The following is a 26,790-nucleotide window of genomic DNA, read 5'->3' as shown; positions in this document are numbered from 1 at the left end:
AATTGAAACACAATCAGCTGTAATCATCTTGTCGTCTTCTATATCTGATTGAGCCTGAGAAGTTGTTTGGTTTACCTGGAAAACAGATTTTAACAAACTTTGTTTTTTCACATGAACGCTTTTATTTAAAGGGAATTCTTTCTTCATATTTTTAGTAAATTCTGGTCGCTGAACATTGGATACCATTTGTCTCTCTGAATCCTTCTTGAGAAGACTTTCTTCCTCATTTTGGGAGTTACTCTCTAGTTGCTTACTCAAGATTAATGACTGAAGACCATCATTTGTGATCTCTGCTAAGTTTGACTGCTGATCTATTTTCTGCATGGCTGAAGACTCTAAGGATTCATTCTTATCAAAATTCAAAGTACTTCCAGTTGAAGCACCCAAAGCAGAAAATGACGAAGTCACTTTGTTCAATGATGACATCTCTTCTGTTTGCTGTGGGATGTTAGTCTTATTTTCAGGATGAATCAAAGAGGCAGCTTCTTCAGAAGAAGACTGGATCCACTGGAAACTGGAAAGGTTAACTGATGAATCCTTCGCTAGAGTCTGATTCTTATCTCCCTTTATAATTTGATTTTTATTTAAGACATGATTACCAATCATTTGGGGCTGATTTCTGAAATCCAATGTACACTCAGAGTCTTCAGAACCACCCAGCCTTTCTTTAAAAGATACAAAATCTCCTTTTGACTTTTGAGGAGTATAGCCTGAAAAATCTAATGGTTGATCCCTTTGGCCATAACTTGACTTTTCAAGTACTTGTGAAAACATTCCTAAATTTAGATACATTGGTCCCTCACTTCTTGGCAAAACTACAGATAAATCAAGAGGGTCATCAATTGGTTCCTCTTCAACATACCACAGTAATTCGTCTTCCCTGTCAAGTACTTTAAAACTGTAAGCAGGAATAGTGCTATCATCTAATGTAATACTTGATAGATCATTTGTCTGTAAGTCACAATTCAAATACTCTTCATAAGAACAATCAGGTATAAATAAATATGCATACTGCCCAGTAGAATCAGTAAGGAAAGAATAGATATATTGACCATCGTGGAACATAAAATATCCATAATGTCCATCCTCTGATGGCCACCACACTCCATTTTCAAGACATGACAACCATTCCTGGTATTCATAACCAACACTTGAATAAACAAAATTTTCATCCATTCTTAATGAGTCTAGATCAACTACGGGGCATGTACTCTTCTCATAACCTGAAGAACAACTTAAGTCAATGGGCAATTCTTCTAGTGCCTTCTTAGTCTCATTAATTGCAAGATAACAAGAATTTCCATATAATGAGTTAGCTGCCCACATATCACCTCGCAATAAGTAAACTTCATTAAATGCTAACTGGTTGAATGATTCATGTGGTAAGTCACACCAAACAACACTGTTTAGATTTGTTCTCCACTCCAAGATATTTGCATTTTGATCTTTTTGGCAAAAGTTTATTGCTGGATTTTCTGAGTCAGGCCACAAGAAAACATCGGCCGATGGAAATGTATTTTGATTCAACATATAATAAACTGGCTGAAGTTTTCTGGAATTTTTAGAGAAATCTTTTATATCAGAATCCCATTCATAAGAGAAAGGATTGTTCATCTCTTCAAAAGCCTGATAGTGGTTTGATTGACTAAGAATGTTAGTATTTAGCATAGGTGAATTTAACTTGTTAGAATTTTCATGTAGTTTTGCCTCAAGAGCATGGTGTGGTGTCTGCCTCTTGGCCAAAGATTTCTCTAATAGGTCCTGCTGAGCAGTTGGAGTGCAGTGGAGTACACTGTTCTCAGAAGAGGGGAAATTCTTTTCACTTTGCTGGTTTTTCCATGTAGGAGGGCAATAATGGTTATCAACCCAAGCATCAGATAATGATATGTTTTCTTTAGGTAAAGATAAGCAGCTTTTTATGAAGCCAGAAATTTCCTGTTTTTCATGGTTCCTCTGGTTCTCAAAAGTCACACATGAAGTAACAGGGATCTCATCCAAGGATAAATACTTTTTTCCATTCAAACCCTTTAGGTCACCTAAAGACATGGACTTTGCTTCATCTGGCTTACAATCAGTCATACTGCTATTTGATATCAAGTTAAATATTCCAGAGAATAAGCTCAGTGTATTATTCCTGTGAGGAGAGTCATCTTTCTTCACATTTAATTCTTGTTGACTAGACAAGTTTTCAAGAGAAGAAAACCTGTTAAACAGGCCAGAAAGGAGGCCTCCTTGGGTTCTTTTCTTGGAAGCTTTATCTACAAGTTTGTCATCACTCATTTCATCAACCAAGGTGGGTTTCAAAATGGTAGAAGTAAACGCTAATGAAGAGTCTGGTACTGTTGAGGATGTCACGTGTGTAAAATTCTTACTTTCTCCTAAAGAATCTGAAGGTATATGCTCTTTGGACACAACTCCAGGAATGTTTAAGGTATCTCTTTCACAGTTCTCTATTGCTGTGTGGTCACTTGAGTATAATTCCTCTATACTCCCAAATTTCCCAAGATCATTATTAATATTTGGAGCCGAATCAGACTTTATTTTATTAAGTGTGACATCTTCAGGAGTATTTATTTGGTCACTCTTATTAGATGTCTTTATATCACCAAATTTCCCTAGATTACTATGAATATTTGGAACTGAACTAGATTTTATTGAACTAAGTTTGGCATTTGCATGGCAGTTTCTTTGGATCTCTTCAACAGTGGTTACTGCTGAGCCATGAAAACTCTGGTCATTGACAGTTTTATGGCTGTCAGTGAAAGAAAATTTAAACAAAGGGAGCATGCTTCCTTTCTCTCTTACATCCTGCTGCTTTTCAGAATGACTAAGAACTTTGAAAATTGGAATATCTAATTTTCCACTAAAGGAAAAGGAATGCCCACCTTTCTTAGGGCCCCTTTCCCACCCATCTTCCTCCAACTGGTGAATTTTCATAGAGTCTGACAAAGTCTCCTTTGAATAGGTCTCAGGAGAAGTGAGCAAAAACTGGCTAAAGGATTTTCTGAGTGGCTCAAGGAAATCATCATCACCAGTAATTTTGTCCCCCTCTAATGGCTTTGAAGATGGCTCTTTATTTGCAGTTCTGCTGTCAGCTTCACAATGATGTCCTAAAGTATCTTTGGCACATATTTTTCGTTGATCTGGTAACAGAGACAGATCTGTACAGGGTTCTCTTTCCAACGGACTCGCAACATCATCTTTCTTATTTGCAGAATGAGCAAAGTTAGAATGTTCAATGGCTGCTTGGGAAGACAACAAATCCTCACTTAGGGGCATTTGGTAGTGAGGAGTTTCTCTATCACTCCTATCCAAAGTGACAATGCTACTGTCATTGCCAAGGGTATCTTCCCTTTGATTTGACTCCGAACCACACGCAACAAAGTTTTCCTTTCTCGTTGGCTTGCTCTGGTCATTATCTTTTTTGGTTTCCTCCTTTTCCAAAAAGATTTTTAATGGATTTAGCATGCTGCAAACAGACTTTATAACTGAACTCTGACTCTGTGAAGCAGAGTCCCTTCCAATAGTTTCTGTTGGATCCTGAAAGTTTAAACTTCCAGTTTTACTGTCCATGTGCTCATTTTCAGAGGTTTTGTCATGTTTGCCAACGTCCTTATTGTCAACTGTTTGAGAAGATAATGGAGATGGAGATTGTATGAAAAGATCCTTCTCTGATACTGACTTGGCTCTGGGTCTAGATGGCGAATTAATCGCCTCTGTCTGATTAAGAGTTTCTGTTTTCTCTGGAACTAAATAAACCAGCTTTTCCACAGAGGTTGTTAGACGCTTTGTGCCTGAACCCACCTTTTCTGTGAGTGAACTGAATAAAGAACCAACAGCACATTTTACTCCATTCAGCTCAGGGAAAGAGATGGCTTTGTCCTTGTCATTCTTGACAATGTTTAAAGATGGTATTTGATCCCCTGGCATTTTCTGTTCTGCATTATTAACAGTACTATTGTGTTTAAGTGTTTTTTTAGTTTTTGAAAGGGAGCCAAATCTATTAATCTCCTCTTCCTTCTCTGCTAAATATTCTGACACTGTTTCTACCAAACACTGAAGCTCATCCATTGTATCAATATAGTCCTCCTTGGGTTCCTCAATAGAGGAAGGGGTCATCTCTTCCATGGGGCACCCAGACAGATTTCCAAGTGTGTCTGTAGCACAATTCATCCTTTGTGATGTGAATGCAGGATTTGCTCCATAATATTCTTCTGGATAACCTCCAATATGATGGACATTGGATGGATGGCATGTTGGTGACAGTAAATCTTCCTGCTTATCAGAAACGGGGGAACCCAGAAGTTCATCAGAAGTACTGCTGGCAGAATCTTCAAGAATATCTAATGGAGTGAAATTAGTGACATGCTGGTTTAAGCCAGATGCCTTTTCACAGTCCTTAGAACAACCAGGAAGATCATAATCATGACTTTCCAAGTTAGTGGTCCACATGCCACTCTTAACCACAAATCCATTTTTGTAGGGATGCAAAACTGGGTACTTTTGTTCCTTCAAAACTGGGTAATTTTGTTCCTTCTTCTCAACGTGGCAAAGGTCACAATTTTCAGTGTTAGGATATGTACTTTTCAAGTTAGTCTTAGTTCCTGATTTATCATCATATTGGCTTTTTTCACTGTCTTCAAAATGACTATATAAGGGTGTCTTTTTCCTTCTCCTATCTATTGTATCATATTTCTGAGGATATCTAGAGAAAGTAGATGTTTCAAACTTAAGGTCATAATTAAAGGCAGTAGAGAATTCTGTCTCTTGGCTTTGAGAAGGTATCTTTTTCCAATTCTTATACTTTGGTTGTATTTGTTGGCTGTAATATTTATCAGTTTTTGAAAGAGTTCTCACTTCTTTTACCCCTTTGTCCTTTAAGTTTATGTTACTGTTTTCTAGAGCTTCTTGTGACATCTTCCCCTCTATCTCCTCATATATACCTTCTTGCTCTTCATAGTCAACATCAGAGAAATATGAAATAATCCTAATTTTGTCATTTTGAACCTGTAAGCCTTGTCTGATGTAGAGATAAAAATGGAAGAATAGTAAGGCAAGAAAAAAAGGAAAAACAGGGAAAAGGAAGAAAAATTATAAGATTTAGTACATATTCAATGAGAAAACTAAAATTAATAAAATTATCAATTTGATAAAACCATTCAGACTGAAAAGACAAGATAAGGAAATCCACATATTCTTAAATCAGTATTATAGCAATGTAGTCAAAAAGTTTTTCCACATTAGAAAAAGAATACCTATAACAACTTTAAAATACTTCACTTGCTACCATTAACTATTTAGGATCCTTTTGTTTTCTAAGAAAGAAAGAAACAAACAAAATGAACATATTCCATCAATATTTAGAATATATTTACAATGCCAAAGTTTAGAACTGTTATGTATTCCATGAAAATATATCAAGGGATTTCAAGAAATCTAAATTTGTTGATGAATTTGGATCTGAAAAGCCGCCAAGCTGTTAACTTGCTGAAGGTTGTATTTTAGGCAGTACAGCCAAGAATATAGTCAAACATACTACTTTTAAAAAGAAAAATATGTATAAAAGATAATAAAAATAATCTTTGACTACCATAAGTCAAACCCTGTTATAGTACCACAAAGAGAAAATTATTTAAAGCATCATAATTTGTCGTTTGTGAAATCTAAAGGCTATATGTATTGAGGATCACAGTGAAATGAAAACCTTTCCCTATACTGATTACAGAATCAGAAGCTACACGCCCAACTTAAGTCAGTGAATACAGAAGACAGCCAACCTTACTTTCACTGAAGTTAGAGACTGCCTATTTCCTGGGTACTGAGGTGGGGGTGGAGAGAGGGCCTGCAGACTCGGAGCTTGTCAGCTCAATGTGTTCTTTTATAGATCTAACAGCCATTAGCATTTATTTAGGAAACAGAAACAACATCAAAGTGGTCACTTAGTCACTAAAAATCGTCAAGAGTGAGAAACAGAATACTGACACAATCTCAGGTATCATCCCAGAGACCCTTAATTACAAAAAGAAAGGTAACTTTACATTGGAGAAATCTAGTATGTATACCAGATTAACCAAGAGATCAAACTAAACATCAACAATAATGAGACAAGGTAAAATGTGACTGCTGAGGCACTGTGAAGGAAACATCTATGCAGTGTTTTTTGCCAAAAATGTTTAACCTGATTCTAAACATGAAAAAACAATCAGATCAAACCAAATTAAGAGGCATTCTCAAAACTGGTTGGGACTCTTCAAAAAATGTTAGTGCCTCAAAAGACAAAAAGAAAAAAAAAAAGTATTGGAATTTTGTTAGGTTATAGGAGACTACAGAAACAGGGAAATTACATGTAATGTACCATAATCCTTAATTGGATCCTGCATCAAAAAGGAAAAAATATATATAAAGAACATTATTGGGACAACTGGAAAAATTTAAATATGGTCTATATGTTAAATAATATCATTGTATTGTCAAATTTCTTGAGTGTGATCATAATATTAAGGTTATGTAAGAGAAAGTCCTCTTTCTTAGGAGTTACATGCTGAAGTACCTCCTGGTAAAGTAACATGGTATCTGCAACTTACTTTCAAATGGTTCAGAAAAAAATAATGTATGTGTGGGACTTCCCTGGAGGTCCAGTGGTTAGGACTCTGTGCTTTCACTGCTGAGGGCCCAGGTTCAAGCCCTGGTTGGGGAACTAAGATCCCACAAGCTATGTGATGCAGCCAAAAAAAGAAAATGTGTGTATATATAAACATATATTAGAGAGAATGAGATAAAGTAAATGTAACAGAATGTTAATACAACTGGCAAATCTAGGCAACATGAATATGTGTGTTCACTGTACCGTTTCTCTAAATTTTAAGTCTGATTTTTTTTAAAGTTGGGTGAAGAGTAGGGAGCATATATGTATGTATTTGCTTTTATACTCATAAATATATGATGATGGTCTACGGAAGGGTAATAAGAAACAAGGGTGGTAAGAGAACTAGGAGACAGGAAGGTGATACAGTAGAGGGGACAACAGGTGTGGGTGGGAAATTCCTTGCTGTATAGTACGTAGCACACCTTAATATATTTTTACATGTAAATGTTTTATGTATTTAAGAAATTAATAAAAATGTTTTTTTCTTAAGTCCAGCAAAAGTACTGAATCTGCTATAGTGAGATCATATTGGTTTTCTTCTGAAGTTCCCAGGGAAATATTTAGGTAGGAAGAATTATCCAAGCATGTAACATCTGTGAATTTCTTTTTTTAATCTTGGTGAAAGGTGTATCAAAATCACTGGCTGGGCAGAGAGGTGAGCAGGTTTTTTTCAGCCATCCACCCCAAGTGGGTCTACCCTCACCTGATGATCATAAAGAAAATTCTTACTGATGGATATGCATAAATGTGAACATATGGAAGAGGAAAAAATAAGACAGAATCTACATAAAATGGCTGCAGGTTGATCCACCATACTGCTATATTTCCTCTGTCACCTCAGGTTAAGGTACCCAAATCCCTGATGTCAGTTGCATCCTGGGACCTGCATACTAGGAAGAGAAAGTGCTTTGTTCCCAATACCCACCTGAGGGCCCGCCGCTCTGGATAATCGAGGTCATAACTTTGCACAGAGTCATTGCAAGAGTCCCGGGAACTGCCCTGAAGCAGCAGCTGCTGTGGCAATCGCGCAGGCACAGGGAATTGGTGCACAGAAGCATTGGGCTGGGAAGTCGTATGGTAAAGAGGCGGGATGCTATTGCTGGCCTCACTGCGATAGTCACTATCTCGGTCATCAACGGCACTATCAGGATCTTCAAAAGCTGTGGAATAAGCACAGTCAGTCAAAGCACCCCAGCTTTACTTAGTTCTTCAGAATTTTTTTCTGCTTCTAACTGATGTAGCCACAAGCTTGGATCTTGAGAACAAGAGCAAGCTGAGCTGCACATGAGCCCAGTGACCTCAAGTCATGCAAAAAACTGTCTCAATATCCACAAGGCTCTCTCCTTATCGAATGAGATAAGACATTTGGTTTAATTTTAGTGCTGATTCTTAGAGGAGTTCCAAGTTGCCTTTTCCCAATGCAGAATTCTCTGGAATTCTGCTTCTCTAGGCTATCATAACCCTAGTAAAAATCTGCTTTTAAATGTCTTAAATAGATTCTGCCCCTGTACTATTATCAAAATGGGGCAAAAGGGGGAGAAACAGTTTTTCCATCTCTTAGAAAAGAGAAATTTTTGTTTAAAGTTAGCATGGTGTTTTCAGACTCTAAAAACACATGGTTGAATCAAATAAGCAGGTCCACCATCGGAAGCTGGTCCAAGAAATCAGGAAGGTCAAAGCCAAGACTTAGAAGTCAAGTTAAAAGTTCTAGATGCAGCTGAGAACAGCAGCAGTCTTACTGTCTTGCTGCAACATTGGGTTTTTCTAATAATTTCTGTCGAGCACCCACACCCTGGGCTCAGAATTCCCATCCCAAGCCTGGGCTGAAGAAGAGGAAAACGTGCACTGTCAATGGGGTCTTACGGACAATGCAGCCTAGTTTATCCAACAGCAGTGACTACAATTTCATAGAATTATTTCTGCTTTTCAGGCCAGCACCTGACTAGCTACAGTTTTTTCTTGATGTTAGCTAAAATGACCACAGTTACAAATCCTGCTCCAAGCAAAAGTAAAAATATGCAATACTGTGCTTGGAAAGGGAGTTCAACCTAATAGTGTGTTGTAGTTTATTTTATATAGAAGCCATTTCTGATACCATATCCATATGTGTATAATTAATAAGGTCCCATATGTTCTTTCTTGCCAAGTTTCTATTAGGCTCACAATAAGGAAAAGGAACATTCACCATCCAAAATGGAGATACTTTTAGCAGATGATGGACTCCTCATATTAGGAATTTTAAAAAAATCTTGGTAGCAATGTGGACAGTGGAAGCCTCCTAATGACCATAAATTAGGCTTTTACAAGTAGGAGATAAGAACATACATTGACACAGTGGAAACAGAAAAGAGTTAATGAACTAGAAAAAAAAAATCCAGACAGAAATAATACAACCTGGGGACAAACGGAAGGTAATAGGGAAATGACCCCTTGGCTTCTACATCAGACAACTTGGTAGATAATCCCACTAAAAGAGACAGGGAACACACAACATGTGCGTTCCAGACAGCACTTGGGGTTACAGCTGGGAGTAGGGGTAAGAAGATCTTACAAGCTTTTCCCACTTGAGTTTAAGGCAACATGTGAAGATGAGAAAAGAAGAGAATGATCAGAACTCCAGGGGAAAAAAATCAGTATGAGAAAGAGGCTAAGCTTCAAATGGTCAGGAACAATACCAATCAAACATAGGGGGTGCAAAGTATTCTGATTACAAAGCACTCTGATCACACATTAGGAAAGAGAGACTTTGGAGGTACTGATTTTAGACCTTGATGTATTTGCTGTTCTGAAGACTAGAAAGGATCAAGGGACAAAAACCAGTATGCCATTCAGACTTAGTTCTTTCTGAATTCACGGAAGGAGTAAGTGTGAAGAAGTCAGCGCTGGATTATTCATGCATACAGATGAGGGGGCAGAGGCAACAAAAGAGACAAAGCCAAAAGTCTATTTAAACTCTGGTAGGAGAATATGCTATTAGTTTATAATCTAGAGAACCAAGATTTAGTCTCCAAAGAAGCAGCAGTGATAGACAATCCTATTACTTATGAGTCCAGAAGAGGGTAGCTCAGCCAGAGGTAGGAGCCCAGGATCCAGAGCCAGAAACTACCTGGATAGACCCTTAGTTTCTCACTGCATCTGACCTACTACTCCTTAATAATGCTCTGCTTTATTCTGTTAAGCTGAGGGGAGGAATATTCCAAAAATTCCTAAAGGCTGACACATTTCCACACTGAAGGAATAAAGGGCAAATACTAAGAAATAAAGTGTCAGGACTTCCCTGGTGGTGCAGTGGTTGAGAATATGCCTGCTAATGCAGCGGACATGGGTTTGAGCTCTGGTCCGGGAAGATCCCACATGCCTCGGAGCAACTAAGCCCGTGCACCACAACTACTGAGCCTGCGCTCTAGAGCCTGCGAGCCACAACTACTGAGCCTGTGTGCCACAACTGCTGAAGCCCGCACACCTAGAGCCCGTGCTCCACAACAAGAGAAGCCACCACAATGAGGGGCCTGTGCACTGCAGCGAAGAAGCCCCCGCTTGCTGCAACTAGAGAAAGCCCACGTGCAGCAACGAAGACCCAACGCAGCCAAAAATAAATAAATTTATTTTAAAAAAAAGAAACAAAGTGCCTGTGGAAAGAAGAGGCCAGCAGTAGAAGAAAAGAGAGTATGAAAAGTAGGAGGGGACAGGAAAAAGGAAATACAAGGAAGTGAGGTGAGACAAAGGACATGAGCAGAAAAAGGGTAGGTCAAGGGCAACAGCCAGCTTTTCTCCCCCTATACCATCCCTAGTTTCCTCATAAAGTAAATCTCCTAGCACCACCAAAGCTGATTAGAAACTAAAGAGGCAAATTAAGGAAAAGCCTTGAATGAAAGAATTGTACTTTCAGTGTAGCAGCGACAGTCTCTTACTGGCTCTACACTCTACCCCACAGTAGTATTTCACCTAGAACGGAAAACTTCTGGCTTCACTGAGAAAGAGACACTGAGTATAGGTTTGGTTACTCAGCTTAAGGTGGACTTGTGAGTTAGTTTGAGGGCAAAATTTGAAAAGTCCCTTGAAATTAAAAGGCTGGGAAAATTTACTCATTCAAATATTTATTGAATACCTACCAGTGAAGGCTAAACAACACAGAAGGCTCAGCATATAGAGTCAGTCTAATAGGACAGAGAAAATATGGATACAAATACAAGGATGTATCTATCATGAGAATAGTACTAACCAAATGCTGTATGAGTTGATGGTCAGGTCATTTCCTGTTAGGGTGAACAGGGAAATCATTATGGAAGATATGACTCTGAAAGACTGGAGGGTTTTCAATAGGTGAAGATGGGGGGTGGGGGAATACCTTCTAGAATCTGGACAAAAGCAATGGCATGAGTAAAGGCCTGATGGTGGAAAGGCTATATATATTTTGGCAAAACATTTTGTAGCTCATTTAGCAGGTACATGAAAGGACAGGGACGGGAATGAGAGAAAATAAACCTGGAAGAGTAGGATGGGGAAAGTAATTTAATCTGGGGCAAACATGGGCCCCAGGCAGAAAGCAGGCACTCAAACAAAACAGAATGAAATACTGAACAACAAGGTTCTCTAGTATGTGGTGCTCCTAGATTAAGTCCCCATCTTTAAATCCAGAATACAGGGAGAATTTTCAGAGAAGGAAACAGGATTCAAACCTTTTTTTTCTTTTTTCATGGCTTACTTTTTTCTATTTGAAAACCTTAAGTTATCTGAGCTCTATTAGGCTGCCTTTGAGTAGTTTCCTGGTGCAAATACCCAGGATTCAGATGACAGAAAGTACATACCCCATGAGAAATTCTAGTGACAGGACAAAATTTGGCCTCTCTTAGTATCTATTGGATATCTAATCATTGGGACTCAATCAACCCACCCACCTCCCCTGTCAGATAGGTAACACACAGTAATGTCAGCCTAGGGCTGTGAATCTTGTTGGAAAGAACTAGATGCCCACTCTCTAAGCTCAAAGTTGAATAAAGTTGGGCTTCAGCCTAGCTGGACTGCTCCAAGGAAAGTCAAACCACGTCCTCAGCCTCTTGTTCACGTCACAAAACCAATGACCCCTCCTAGGATGAACCTTCTCCTTCTAGTCACTGCACTCCTTAGCTAAGAGACCAAAGGAGAGAGTTTCCTCCAAAAGGTAGCTGACGGTACTACTTGGCTCTGGGGAAGAAAAATCAGGAGATCCTGTGAGGATTATAACTGAAACTTTGGTTTGAAATGAAATTTCTCTCTCTCTCTCTCTCTCACACACACACACACACACACACACACACACACACACACACACAGTCTTCAGGAAACCAGCCTGAAAGGATATAACTTCCCACTGCAGGTAACTGTCTCCTGAGATTCAAGTAGGGGAAGAGGAGGGAATGGAATTGTATATGCTTATATGCATGAATATCCAGCTTCATAGTCAGAGGGAGTATGTTAAAGGGTATGATCAAGAAAATTATAAGGTATTCAAATTCTTACGTACTCTGTTGGTCTCCCCAGCCCAAATAGGTCCAGTGACCTAAGAAAACCACAAGTGGTAGCAAAGAAGAAGAGCGATAGAGACAATTTTAGGACAAATTCAAAGAACATTTTCCATCCCACCAATTATTATATACCTTACCTTACTTGAGCCTACCCTACTTGTATTCCATTTATTTTTCATAACATGTAGAGGGCATATGCCTTCTACCAAGCAAAGTACTCTTGCTCTCTGCAATTCACTATATAGAGAATAACAAAAAACTACTGCTTCCGGGGACTTGGGCGCTCAGAGATAGCCACTTTTTTCTGAATTGCCTATAAGTTTTTAAATAAAATCCATTAAAACACAGAAGCTTTGACAGAAGAAAACTGAAAACAATTCCTACTCATTTTTCAAGATTAAAAAATTAAAAATATTAATTAAATTTAAATCCTATCCCACAGCCGAACTGAATTTGAGGCAACTAATGTGACAAGGAAATCACTAAAAATGGGCCTTTATCCCAAGGAACAAGGAATAATGTGGCTTCATAGTTAAGAATATGGATACAGAAATCAAAGCTAAGTTCTTCTGGCTCTGCCATGTACTAGCTATAAGATCTTGAAAAGGTCATTATAGATGTTTCTTCATCTGTAATTTGAGAATGATAATAATATGAGTCTCATTGGTTTCTGTAAGGATTACAAGAGAAAATCCATGTAAAGTACTTAGCACAGTCCCCAGAAAATAGTAAGCAATTTGCATTTCTTGTTGTTTTGTGATGTTGCCAGATTTTTGCTTGCCTTATAGGTTCCTAACAAATAGGTAGCAGGAAGATCAGCACACTCCAACAGTTGTAATGCCAGCTGAAGGATCAACAATGTCTGGGTTAAAAAGTGCTCAGAGTTCTGAGGGTGCAGCTACCTTAATTAAATGTTTGCCCTAAGACGCAAAATTCTGGAAGCACTGAATGGTGCCAACACAGGCTGGTTTCACTACCTGAGTTAACTCCTAATCCTGGGGAAATGGGATTACAAATCAGTCACAGGCTGTGTAACTACACAGGGAGAGTTTTCTTCCTATGTACTTACCTTTATCCTACCACCTATGTTTCTTTCTTCTCATGTTAGTTTAGTGTGCAATTTTTAAATTTTTAATAATTTATTTAACTTTCTAACCATGGAGTGGAGGATAAAAATTCTCCTAGGCTATAGTGCAGTTGCCATAGCAACCATTAGAGGGTAATTATAAATAATAAAATAAAAATAAAAATAATCACATAGAACTTCAAAATACACCTATCAAGCTAGATGGCTTCAGGCAAGTGACAATGCTGCGTCTCACTGAAACTCTGGGCCCAAAGAGCACTCTCTTTGCATTACACAGCCTCATTCTTGAACGCCCAACAGCACTGCATAGCAGTTTCTTGTACATAGTAGGTGTTCAATAAATATCTCTTGTATGAATAAATCAAACGAATAATCTGATCCCATCTACTGGGTCCATCCCTAAACCATGAACATAACAACAGTTATGCTCTCTAACTAGTTCCCTATTCTCACTTCAGCCTGGTACCACTGTAAGAGAAATAACACCAGTTTAATTAAGCCAAGTTTCCTTCCTCACCCCAAAAAAGCACTAAAACATATCAGTAGTCAGTAGAACAATTACTGTGGATAGTTACGTTTTGCTAGGCATAAGAACCAAGAAAAGGAGGGCGGAAATGTTCCAGGAAAAGAAATTATACATTCAAAGGCCCATTCAGTGAACTGAAAATAGTTCCAGCGTATCTGAATGAGAAGCTGCAGGGTTATGGAAGAACCTGATCAAAGTGAGTCTTAAGTACATGTATGTTTAGAAATTTAGTAATGTTAGGAGTTTGTAATTACCTGGAGGATAATACAGAGCTATCACAGCTTTTAAGCAGGGGAGAGACAGGATCAGATTTGTCATTTTAGAAAGAGAATGGTGGTACAGTGTGGCCACTAGTTGGTACAGTAGGTAGACTGAAGATGTGTCAGGGAGGCTAGTAAGAGGCTATTGCACTGACCTAATGATGGCTTGAACTAGGGAAGTAGCAGAGGGAGCAGAGAAAAGTAGATACATTCATAAGATACGTTGGAGGTAAAGTCAATACGGTTTGATAAGTAACTGAATGTGGAAAGTGAGGAAAATAAAGCCTAGATAATATTGCCCAGGTTTTAACTTGAGCTACTGGGTGGATATGACATCATTCATTAAAAGAAATACAAAAGAGGGGAAGGTTCAAAGCGGTGATGATGAATTTAATGTTAGATGTATTTATCGGCTTTGTGGTAACTATGAGACATCTCAAATGACTATGTCTGGTAGACAGCTGGATATATGAGAAAAGAGATGTGGAGCAGAAGACTTGGATGTTTTCAGAACACAAGCTCCCATGAGGACAGGAATTTTTCTTCTTTGTTCCTTGCTATATCCTTAGTGCCTAAACAGTGCCTGGTACAAAGCAGAATCTCAACAAATATTTGTAACTGAATAGATAAAAATTAAATAAAAACAGTGAGGTAGAGACTATAGGATAAGAAAAAGACTGTATATAGGAGAAGGGGGGAAGCTATAGAACAGCCACATTTAAAAAGCAGACAGACAAAAAAAAAGAACTGACAATATAGTGTTGGGGAGGCTATGGAGCATCTAGAACTCTCATACATGGCTGGCAAGAATGCAAAGTGGTAGGCCTCTTTGGAAAATAATCTGGGCATTTCTTATGAAGTTATACACACACCATACAATCCAGCAATCCCCTTCCTATATATTTACCCAAAAGAAATAAAAACATGTTCATACAAAATCCTATATACAAATGTTTACAGTCGCTTAATTCATATTCACTAAAAATTGGAAACAGAAGTATCCTTCAACTGATGAATAGGTAAACAAACCGTGGTACATCCATACAGTAGAGTACTACTCAGGAATAAAAAGGAATAAACTAGTGACACATGTAGATGAGTCCCAAATGCATTATGATAAGTGAAACAAGCCAGACTCAAAGCTACATGCTATATAATTCCACTTATATGACTTTCTGGAAAAGGCAAAACTTAGGGACAGAAAACAGATTAGTGGTTGTCACAGGCCAAGAATGGGAGAGGTTGACTACAAAGGGTTTAAGGGAATTTTTAGGGTTGATGGAGCTGCTCTATATCTTGAGTGTGGTTACGGTTACATGACTGTATGTGTTTGACAAAATTCATAGGACTGTACACTAAAAAGGAGAATTTTACTATATGTAAATTATACATTAATAAATCTGACTTTTAAAAAAAGGAAGAGTCCACAAAGGAGTCTGCAAAGAAGCTGGAGAGGAAGAAAACCATGGCATTGTGGTCCCTGGAGTTAGGAAAACAAGGTTTCAAGGAAGGAGTGAGTGGTTAACAAGTAGCAGTGCTACAGAGCAGTCAAAATAAAACTGAGAAAGTCCTACTGAATTTAGAAACAAAAAAGTTACGCATCATTTTTAAGACAAATTTTAACGAATGAAAGCTAGAGCACAGTCTGTTCAGAAGCAAATGGAAGCACACGCAGTGGAAAATGGAGACATCAAGACATTCTACAATTCATGCAGTAAAACGTTCAACGTAAGCAAGGTGGAGGGTATTACTTATCACAGGACATCAAAAAGGTAGTAATCAGAGAAAAGATACTGGCCAAACGGGCTGCAGAAAAACCTCCAAGTACATTAAGAGCGTATTAGAAAACCAGTAACATTCTCAAACTGGGCATTCACACATATCAAATGAGTGTCAAACTGGAAATTTTAACGAACAGGCTAATGTTTCCTACCTCCCTGGACCTTCAAACCTCTTCAAGCTCACATACTTAACAAATGAATAACCAATTACCCTCTAGTTCAGTGTCACCTTATGCTAAGAGAAAGGCTGTCTAGAAAACTAGAGCCTCTACTGGCAATGACATTTTATTTACAATGTTATCAGCTCTCTTCAGATATATTAGCATACCAAGTATACGACAAGTCCAAAACCTAGGAACTCTGGATACTTCAAAACTATTCCGAAAATTCCTCTCTACTTTATCTCCCGTGTCCAATCTGTCAACAAGCTTAGTAATTAAGTCTATTTAAGTCTCCTTCCTACTGTCCCTTCCTCATAGGTCTTACTCTCCTTATCAAAGAACTTATTACCTCATGCCTGAATTATTACAGATTTTTGATTGGACTTAAGACCTTCTAATCTCTGTCCCATTCAATCTACTTAGCAGACTGCAACAAGACGAATTTTCCTAAATCCAGCTTCTAATCACATCATTACCCTTTTAACAACTTACAACTCTTTATAAAGGTGTATATTTATCTCCCTGGCTTTCAAACCCCTCTATAATTTGATATCAAATAAATACCAAACCTCACTGTTAACCAGTACCGCAAAACAAAGTTTTTGTTATGACAAACAGATTGTCATAGTTCCTATGCTTGCCATACTCAGGAGGTGGAGAGATGAATAAGCCCAATTTCTCCTATCTGTCCCCCAACTTCTGAAGCTGGAATATCCTTCACTTCTATTCCTTCTTGGTGTAATGGAAATGGTTTGAGCTTTGGAACCAAATAAACCTAAATTCAAAGCCATCTCTTACTAGTTGTGTAACCTTAGGCTGGTTAACTTCTCTACACTTCTCTTCGTCATCTATAAAGAGTGAAGAGTAATACCACTTACCTCTCAGATTTGCATAAGCATTGAAAAATCACAGCATTTAATTACCATGTTCTAGACAAATGGTAATTACTCAATAAATATTCCCTATCCTCCCTTATATAACTGGAATTCATTCATAAGTTCCACTTAAACAACTCTCCTTAAACAATGAGCAACGACTCTAGTACAGTGTCTCTATTAACAATCAAAATAAGAACCATCCGTCTCTTTCTTAAAAGCTAAACATACACCAACCCATATGATCCAGCCGTTCCACTCCTAGGTATTTAACCAAGAGAAGTGAAAACACATGATCATGTGAATGTTCATATTAATTATAATAACTGGAAAAAACCCAAATGCCTATCAACAAGTGAATGGATAAACAAAACGTGGTATACCCATATAATAGAACACTACTCAATAAAAAGAAACAAATTACTGATACACTCAACAAAATGGAAGAATCTCAAATCCTTCTGCTGAGTGAAGGAAGCTAGACACAAAGGACTGCATGGTGTATGTTTCTATTTTATATAAAACTCTAGGAAACAAAATTTAATCTATAGTGATAGAAAGCCTATCAGTGGTTGCCTGAAGCCAGGGGTTGGGAGAAGGATGAATGCAAAGAGCATAAGGAAATGTTTAGAGGTAATGGAAATGTTCTGTATTTTGATCATGGTGGTAGTTTCACTGGTATATACATCTATCAAAACCAACCAAAATGTACACTTCAAATGGGTGAATCTTTTGCATGTATATTATATCTCAACAAAGTTGATTTTTTAAAAACACCTGCCTTAGAATTTGATTCATTTTATTGCTTGCCTTAGTCCTATGCATCCCATCCCTAGCCTAGGTTGTAAGTTCCCTGAGTGGAAGATCCAATCTTATACTCCCTTTATGGTCCTTCCAATGCTCGGCACAGAAATCCTATACTTGAAGAAGTTAACAACTGAATAAAAGCAGGTTCTTCTTAATCTTAGAAAGCAGTGTCTTTAAATTTTAAGAAGAATTACTTGAGCCTCTTGTTTAAAATGTATATTCCTAGACCATACTCCCATAGATTCTAATTCAAAATGCCTGGAGTGGCTTGGGCATCTACATTTGTTGTTGTTGTATCTGCCTTTTCAATAAGCAACTAATGCCAAATCATTCTTGAATTACATTTTGAAAAACACAGCTACAGGATTTGCTATATGAAAAAAGCCAGTCTCTCAAACAGAAGCACAGTGCTCCTGTGCTGATGGAAGGAGGGGACAGCCGGATGAGCTATCCTACTGAGCTTGGAGACCAGCTCACTGCGATCATACAGGGAAATGAAACAATTCTAGCAGGTCCAGGATCCAATTAAAAATGAATCCTCTTTCCAGTAAGGCAAAGGTTCTGCACTTATCCGTGTTGACTAGGCTACAGCAACACAGGCTTCTGCCTATTTCATCCTGTTTCTAGTGGAAAATGTAAGAAATCAGAAATAGTCACATTAAAAAAATAAGGTCCATAAGTATCAAACAAAACACCCCCAAACAACTATTACATCACCAATTAATAGTCCAGTGATGGTCAATTTTTCTATGACAATGAAATGACAGGAGATTTCAGCCCTAGACTTGAAGTGAACAGCCATCTGTCTAGAATAGCAGTGACAGGACTCACCTATCAATTACTAAATTGTAGTAATTACCAGGTAGCTCACAAAGGACAATAAAGTCAAACATTAGAAATTATTCCCTTCCTTTTTCGAGACAGTAGATTTCTTTCCATGGAAAACAGTAAAGAACCTATAATTAAGAAAAGTACTTCAAACCTGACATAGGGGAATAACAAAAAGAAACTATTGACCAAACTTCCTTGTGAATATAGATACAAAAATCCAAAATAAAATAGAAGCAAATCAAACATAGCATTACATCAAAAGAATACTTTAAAAAATACTTTTACCATAATCAAGTAAATTAAAGGAAGGCAAAATGATTTATTAATAGAAATTGATTAATGCATTCATCGCTGTTTGTAAGTCAAAGGAAAATACCCATGAATAACTAGGTAAGTACTATTAAGGCATTTTGAAATGTTCAACGTCCATTCATTTTTAATATGAAAGCTCTACTGAGGTATAAAATGCAGAAAAGTACACAAATGATAAGCGTACTGCTCAATGAATATGTGAACACACTCAAGTAACCAGCACGCAGATCAAGAAACAGTATTACAGCACCCCCAGCAGACCTCTTGCTACCCTTTTTCAGCCAACTTGTTACTTCCCTCACTTCCTCCAAGTCTTTACTCAAAAGTCATCTCACTGTAGCTTGTATACTAACCACCTTATTTAAAATTATAATTCAATTTCAGTTCTAGCATTCCCAATTGCTTTTCACCATCTACTCTTTTATTGGTCCACTCTCTAAGATCCTGTATAATTATTATGTTTATTGTCTACCTCCTGCCACCCAGGATCTTTGTCTTTTTGCTTCCTGATATATCCTAAGCACCTAAAACAAAAGCTGGAATGTGCCCAAAATTCTCTGTAGAAGAAAAGGACTCAGCGATACAGGGACACGGGGAGGGGAGGGTGAAAGGGCAGTATGGCTGGATGTGAGAAAAGGAGTATCAACACCAGGAATATAAACAGGTACAATCTTTCTAGTGTATAATTTGGCAATATCTAACAAAATTTTAAATGTGCATATTCCTTAACTCAGTAATTCCACTTAACAGAAATGCATTAATTCAACTAATTTTACTGAGCAAAGTTACTGGGGATACACAGATAAGCATTTTCCCTACTCATGAAATTTATGGTCTAGAAAAGAAAATAAATATTAATCAAATAATCATACATACCGAGTAAGTGATGTAGGAAAGGTAAATACATAGAGGTACTAAAAGAATATATAATATGGGAGGGGGGATCCATTTGCACATTTACAAAATCGAGGAAGTTATTATCATAAAGTCGGAATAGTAGTTATTTTTACAGAGGAGGAGACTGATTGGGAAAAGGCATGTGGAGGGCTTTCTGGGGTGCCTGGCAAAGGTCTATTTTTTGCCTTATATTAACTCATTAAAATAAACATTTGTTTTATGAGGTTTATATATTTATATATAAATATTTATATATATTCATTCTACAATTAGATTTTTTTAATGCATCAAGCAAACTGTTCACATCACTACAACCACCACCATCTGGTTGCTTCATTCTCCTGCATAAAGCCTTCAAAGGTTCCCCATTGTCTTCAAGATAAAATACAAACAGCTTGCTATGGCACTCAAACCCTTCCTGACATGAGCACTCTGTGCCTCTCTAGCCTCATCTCTAACCCTTCCCCCACTCTTATCTCCTGCCTTCAAGCCATCCAGAATTTAACATACTTAAGTTATGCTTTTTCATCTTAGTGTCCTAGTACCATGAACTCTTTTCTCCTTTCCTTGACTGACTCCGACTCATCTTTTAAAGCTCAGTTTATTTTGGAGTTTTGCAGGGAGGGGAGAATGGATAGGTAGAGCACAGGAGAATTCTAGGTTAATGAAACTATTCTATATGATACTATTGGGGTGGATATGTGTCATTATGTATTCATCAAAATCCATAAAATATGTAGGGATGTAATGCACAACATGATAAATATAATTAACACCACTGTATGTTATATATGAAAGCTGTTAAGAGTAAATCCTAAGTTCTCGTCACAAAAATTTTTTTCTTTTATTTTGTATTTATACAAAATGATGGACATTCACGAAACTTATTGTGATAATCATTTCAGGATGTATGTAAGTCAAATCATTACACTGTACACCTTAAACTTATACAGTGCTGTATATCAATTATATCTTAATAAAACTGGAAGAAGAAAAGAGAAAAACCCCATAGAATGTATAACACAAAGAGTGAACCATAATGAAACATACGGACTTTGATTTTAAACTTTTTTTTTCAATTTAGATATCATTTTCTCTAGGAAGCTATTCCTAACCATCCCAAATTTGGATTAAGTTTTCTTCCTCTATACTCCTCTACCATTTACTTATCACATGCTACTAGCTACATGTTTCTTCCTCTCTGGACTTGAGCTCCTTAAGATCAAGGACTTTTAATCTCTATACCCCCAGTGCCTAGCATGATTCTTGGCATGAGGAAGAGGTGTCCAATAACTGTTTGTGTAATGAACAAGTCTATCAATTGTTCATGTCTATCATAATTCTGTCAATCATATTTTATCAAATTCATTTCTTACCACTTTGTACCAATAAAATCTATAATAAGAAGCCATAAGATGACCATGCTTTTATGGGAATAACAGTCACTCATATATCTAACTGTCTATATATATACACACAACACACACTATGCCCAGATTAGGTACTTAAATGTTGTAATCAAATAAAACTTTGATACATTAACCTGACATTTTTAACATGCATAATTGTGTAACATAGTAATTGAACAGAAATGATAATGAGTTGATGTAATGACTGCAATTAGCCACATCAAATTCTTTCTGGAAGATGGCAGGATAGAAGTAAATAAATAAGTGAGTCAGAAGACTACAATTAACATTATTTTTAACAGCCAAACCATATTGTTATAGTCTCTCTTTTCTTTGTTAGTTTGCCAGCACCTATAATTAGCATCAGTATCAACTGCTCCCACCAATACCACATGTACAATGTATAACTCATCACCCACTCTTACTGACAGAAGTCCTAGACCCACTGCACTGCCCTACTACTAAAATAAGACTCCCTACACTCTAAGGAGGCCGTAACTAGTATATTTTCCTGTCTGAGAGTCCGAGTCCTGGACGAAACATACCAGAAGATATGGATTACTACTTTACTCCCACTACCCAGGAAAGAGTAGTTCCAGCCAGGAAGAGGTTCCTTGGCCAGGAGTGAGAGAGTGGAGTGGATTACCTTTTGAATTCTCCTTTCATACTTTTCATTTATCCTACTATGAATATCTTTCTTTTCAACCAGTACATTCTGATTAGCTTCTTCAAAAGTCATTTCTAAACTCATCTCTCTGGAAAGCCTTCCTGAACAAACTACATGCCATTCTTAACCATTTGCTTCTTTGCCTCCTTAACACTTCCCTCTCTATTTCCAAGGTATTACTACTGAAAACAAACTGAAAGGAATTGTCCAAAATTTTAACATATAAGCAGAAACACAAGTTGATAAACCAGAGAAGGAAATTTGAACAGGACACCAAACAAAGAGGAGGGCCCAGTTATCAAGAGACAAAATAGGAAGTCAGGAAATAAAAGGCCCAAGACGGTAGAGGAAGAAAAGACAGGCTAAGCAGGCAAGGAGGAAGAAGATTCCGAGTGAATCACGGCACAGGAACAGTTGCTTGTGGCTCTCTGCAACAAGATTAGTAGGAAGGCTGGTTATAACTAAAGGCCAAGGAGGAGAAAGCACTCTCATACTTTACTAGTGGGGGTGAAAATAGTACAGCTTCTAGAGAGGACAATTTTGTAGTATCTTCCAAAATGTTAAATGCATTGTTAAATGTAAAATGCTTTGACCCAGTAATCTCACTACTAGCTATTCATCCAATATGTATACATGTATGAAATCATATATGTGAAATGAGATCAACTGCAAGCACTGTACCAGCATATATTGGAAGCAACTTAAATGTCTGTTAATAGCAATTCCAATCCTAAGTATATACCCAATAGAATTGAAAACAGGCATTCAAACAAATACTTGCACATAATTATTCACAGCAGCACTATTCACAATATCCAAAAGTTGGGGTAAAAAACAAATGTCCATCCACTATGAATGGAAAAACAAAAGGTGGTATATCCATACAATGGAATATTCAGTCATTAAAGGAATAAAGAACTGATATGTGCTACAATTTGGAAGAATCTTAAAAACATGCTAACTGAAGAAGCCAGTCACAAAAGGTCACGTACTTATGATTCCATTTACATAAAATATCCAGAATAGGTAAATCCATAGAGACAGAAAGTAGATTAGTGATTGCCCAGGACATGGCATTAAGCAGGAACAAGGAATGACTGCTTAAAGCCCACAGGGCTCCTTTAGGGGTGATGAAAACGTTTTGGATTCACATAGAGGTGAGAGCCCCACAGCGTTGAGAATGTACTAAATGTCACTGAATTATACACTTTAAAACGGTTAATATTATGTGAATGAATTTCATCTTGATTTCTAAAATGTCCATGTTAATAGGGACTGGATCCCTACATGTAGTATATATCATACATTGTTAAGTGAAAAAAAGCAAGGCGTGTAACACGGTGCAAAGCATACTACCATTTGTGAGGGTGGTAAGTATATGTATATACTTACGTATATATACAGTAAATGGCAATAGTGGTTGCTTCCGGGCAGAAACTGAATGGCTAAAGGATAGGGCAGTGAAAAAAAACTGTGCCTCATAGCATGCACTGTATCTTTTGATATAAAAATGAACCTTATGCATGTGGTTCTTTGGAAAAAAAAATAATAAAGTGGGACAGGAGGAATTAGCCCTAGGTTTGAGGTAATCAAGAATCAGTTCTCTAGGGAACACCAGAATGATTAGGATGCTTTAACAAGAGCCAGAATAGGAGACTCAGATAAAAGTGGTAAATAGTGGAAGAAAAATGGCGAAGAATGAATATGCGCTAGGCCTCTGTCTTCTGGGATCTGAGAAATGAGAAGGGGTAAAGAGGAAAGTGATGAGGTGGGAGAATCTGCAGGATAGAGGCCCGCTGGCCATGCAATCCTACTTTCCTTCAGGGCATGTAGTCCTTGATAAATAAGTGAAAGTAATCAGTGACATAAGGCTTGCTCTTCTGCTTCCACTGTTCACAGAAATAGGTCTTTAGTCACAGCCACAAAAAGTTTAAGTGGCACAAAACTCTCAATCCTACAGCAGATTTAAAAGGAGAGAGGATGCTATGTGACAAGAACACTAGGTATCTGAAATAAAAGAAAAGGCTCCCAAAAGAGTGAATCTGCCAAACTGGGCCAGCTGTGAATATCTTCACTCTTTGAAGAAAACTGTGTACAGCAGAGGGACTCAGTTCCTTCTGCAGATTAGCAAGTACAACTTTGACATCACTCTACTCCCTCCAAGCCAATACGCTCAGCATATAATTTGGCATTTTTTAAATCCTTTCCCCATACTTTTCATTTATCCTACTACGAACAAGCTTTCCTTTCAATCAGTACATCTCAATTAGCTCCTTAAAAGTCATCTCTAAACTCATCTCCTTGGAAAGCCTTTTTGAACACACTTATGCCATTCTTTACTATTTGCTTATTCCGTGCCACCTCAGCACTATACTCTCTCTTTCCAGGTTATTACTATGCACCCGCTGAAGGTCATTAGTTAAATAACACTCAAGGTGCTACATTTGTGTATTTGTCCTCTTCTCACCTGCGTCTAGTTTATGAGCCAGGTCTCCCGATTTTTTGCACGCTCCCATTAATTCTTCCTTGGACCCCACAAATATACCCTCTGGTCTATGTATCTACTCAGTAAGAACAAGAATACTCCAAGAAAATAGAGAAACCTTTAGGAAGGAAGAAACAAAAAGATGTGATGGATAAACTTGTACTTAGGAGCTTTGGACTTCTTTTCTGTAAAGCTTGTCTGGAGTCTCAAAGCTTCACAAGAGAAATTAAGGAAAATATGACAATTCCCTTTCTGTCTGGCATCTGCTAAAAAGTCTTCATTTCTACTAAGGATAAACATGAGCACTCTCATGCTTATAAATTACCTTACAATATAGCTGACAAAGCTTTAGCTATTGTCGACCTCACATCTCAGTTACCAGAATATGAGTGTAGCAGCCTTAAATACAGAAGGATCCTAGGAATCTACAAGCTCTGGAGAAAATAAATTTCCAACCCTCCAAAAAACGAATGCTATCATCCAGCAAATACTACAAATTACACTCTTTTTCAATAATAACTGTTTTCCTTTTTCTTCCCCTGATAGGTCAAATTATTTTTCCCTAAAATCCAGGTAGGATGAAGTCTCTCAGACACAAAAAACCAGGCTTCATTCCCTGGTATCTAACACATCAGAGAGTGAGACTAATAGCTGTGCAGATTCCAAAAGAAACAAAAGACCATGTCCCTACCTCCTGCAATTCATCAGGCTTGTGGAGAAAAAAAATCCTGTCACTTGGGGAGCAATGGAAAGTCTAAGAAAGTTCAGAGTACATTACTAAACTCTATTAGAAAATAATGGGTGATGGGCTCATGGGTAGTAGTTCCATTATTATGCTCCAAAACTTATATATATTACATGTATTCTTTCACATATTCAAATAATGCATAATTAAAAATTTAATTTTTAAAAAATTAAAATGTTGGAAGATTACACACTAAACTGTGAAAAGTAGTTATCTCATAGTAGATTGGACAGGGGGTATTACAGAGAAATTTTTCATTTTCTCTATTATACATTTATGAATCATTTTAAGATTTTTGTAGTGAAAATGTGTTTCTCTTTTTTTAAGTTTAAAATAAAAGGCACTGATTTAGTATGCGGGAAAAAAATTCTTCACAACACCATGCAAAGTGACTACCAAGAATTCAAACTCAGTGAGGAAACTAACACATTCTGTGAAAATAAACTGCAGGAAGTTCTTAACCCAGTAACAAATGTGTGAAAGTCATTCTAGGAGGGTGAATGAGGACAGAGGAAATATTCCTATTGTATTCAAGGCCAGGATTTCAGGGAAACAGACTTTTGCCCTGGAAAGCAACCCAGAAGGTAAGCCATCTACTTCCCCATGGTTTCAATAAATTCTCAAAACATAGTAAGAATCCAAAAGGGTCACTGATCAAGAAGTATTCAAATCTCAAATATAGTCAGCTATGAAAATTTTATTGTAGTAAATGGTACGCAAGACCAATTCAAAGGATGGAAAGAATAATCAAAAGATATCTCTCATGTATATATGTATGTTTAGACAAGTGTAAAACCTCTCAAATGACTCATAAGAAACTGCTAATGACGACTGTGAGGGGAGGGTCCAAACAGCTGGGTACGGGAATGGGAGGGACACCTTTTTCTGTATTCCTTTTAACATTAAAATTTTTGGTACCAGTATACATATTATCTATTCAATGAATGAATTAATTTTAAAATAAAAAGGCAGGGACTTCCCTGGTGGCGCAGTGGTTAAGAATCCGCTTGACAATGCAGGAGACAGGGTTTGATCCCTGGTCCAGGAAGATCCCACATGCCACGGAGCAACTAAGCCCATGTGCCACAACTACTGAGCCTGCACTCTAGAGCCCGCAAGCCACAGCTGCTGAAGCCCGCGCACCTAGAGCCCGCACTCTGCAACAAGAGAAGCCACCGTGGCAGGTACATATATACACTACCAAATGTAAAACCGACAGCTAGTGGGAAGCAGCTGCATAGCACAGGGAGATCAGCTCAGTGCTTTGTGACCACCTAGAGGGGTGGGATAGGGAAGGTGGGAGGGAGGGAGACGCAAGAGAGAAGGGATATGGGGATATATGTATATGTACAGCTGATTCACTTTGTTATAAAGCAGAAACTAACACACCATTGTGAAGCAATTATACTCCAATAAAGATGTAAAAAAAATTTTTTTTAATTAAAAAAAAAGAGAAACCACCGCAATCAGAAGCCTGCACACCTCAAGGAAAAGTAGCCCCTGCATGCCACAACTAGAGAAAGACCACGCAGAGCAACAAAGACCCAACACAGACAAAAAATAAATTTTAATTAATTACTTAAAAAAATAAAAAGGCAGTAGCCAATGTGTTTCTGAACAGCAAAATATTGGGTTGGCCAAAAACTCCTTTGGTTTATAAGTAAAAATAAAAGATAAAGTTTTCATTTTCACAAAGAACTTTATTGAACAACATATTCACCCTTTTATTCCACTACCTTCTGCCATTTTTCAGGCAACCTTATAATTCCATCTTCCCAAAACTTTTTATCTTTTTGA

General features: G+C 37.5%; 1 protein-coding gene across 5 annotated transcripts in view; it reads right to left on the bottom strand.

The window, feature by feature from the left end:
* The window catches only part of UNC13B (unc-13 homolog B), a 216,894-nt gene that overhangs the window by 99,283 nt on the left and 90,821 nt on the right, over positions 1-26,790 (bottom strand). For 4 of the 5 annotated variants that reach the window (XM_029203274.1, XM_029203277.1, XM_029203275.1 and 1 more), the window contains exon 8: positions 7,572-7,806. In XM_029203274.1, the coding sequence (XP_029059107.1) occupies positions 7,572-7,806 (235 nt within the window). Of the gene's footprint in view, positions 1-7,571; positions 7,807-12,149; positions 12,186-26,790 lie in introns of all 5 variants that reach the window. The other variant, XM_029203278.1, reaches the window with a different exon arrangement.

Source organism: Monodon monoceros, unplaced genomic scaffold, assembly GCF_005190385.1.
Source record: "Monodon monoceros isolate NGI ecotype Baffin Bay Population unplaced genomic scaffold, NGI_Narwhal_1 Super_Scaffold_5, whole genome shotgun sequence".
Classification (NCBI taxonomy): domain Eukaryota; kingdom Metazoa; phylum Chordata; class Mammalia; order Artiodactyla; family Monodontidae; genus Monodon; species Monodon monoceros.
The sequence above is the reverse complement of the archived record's forward strand: the minus strand, read 5'-3'. Positions and strand labels throughout refer to the sequence as shown.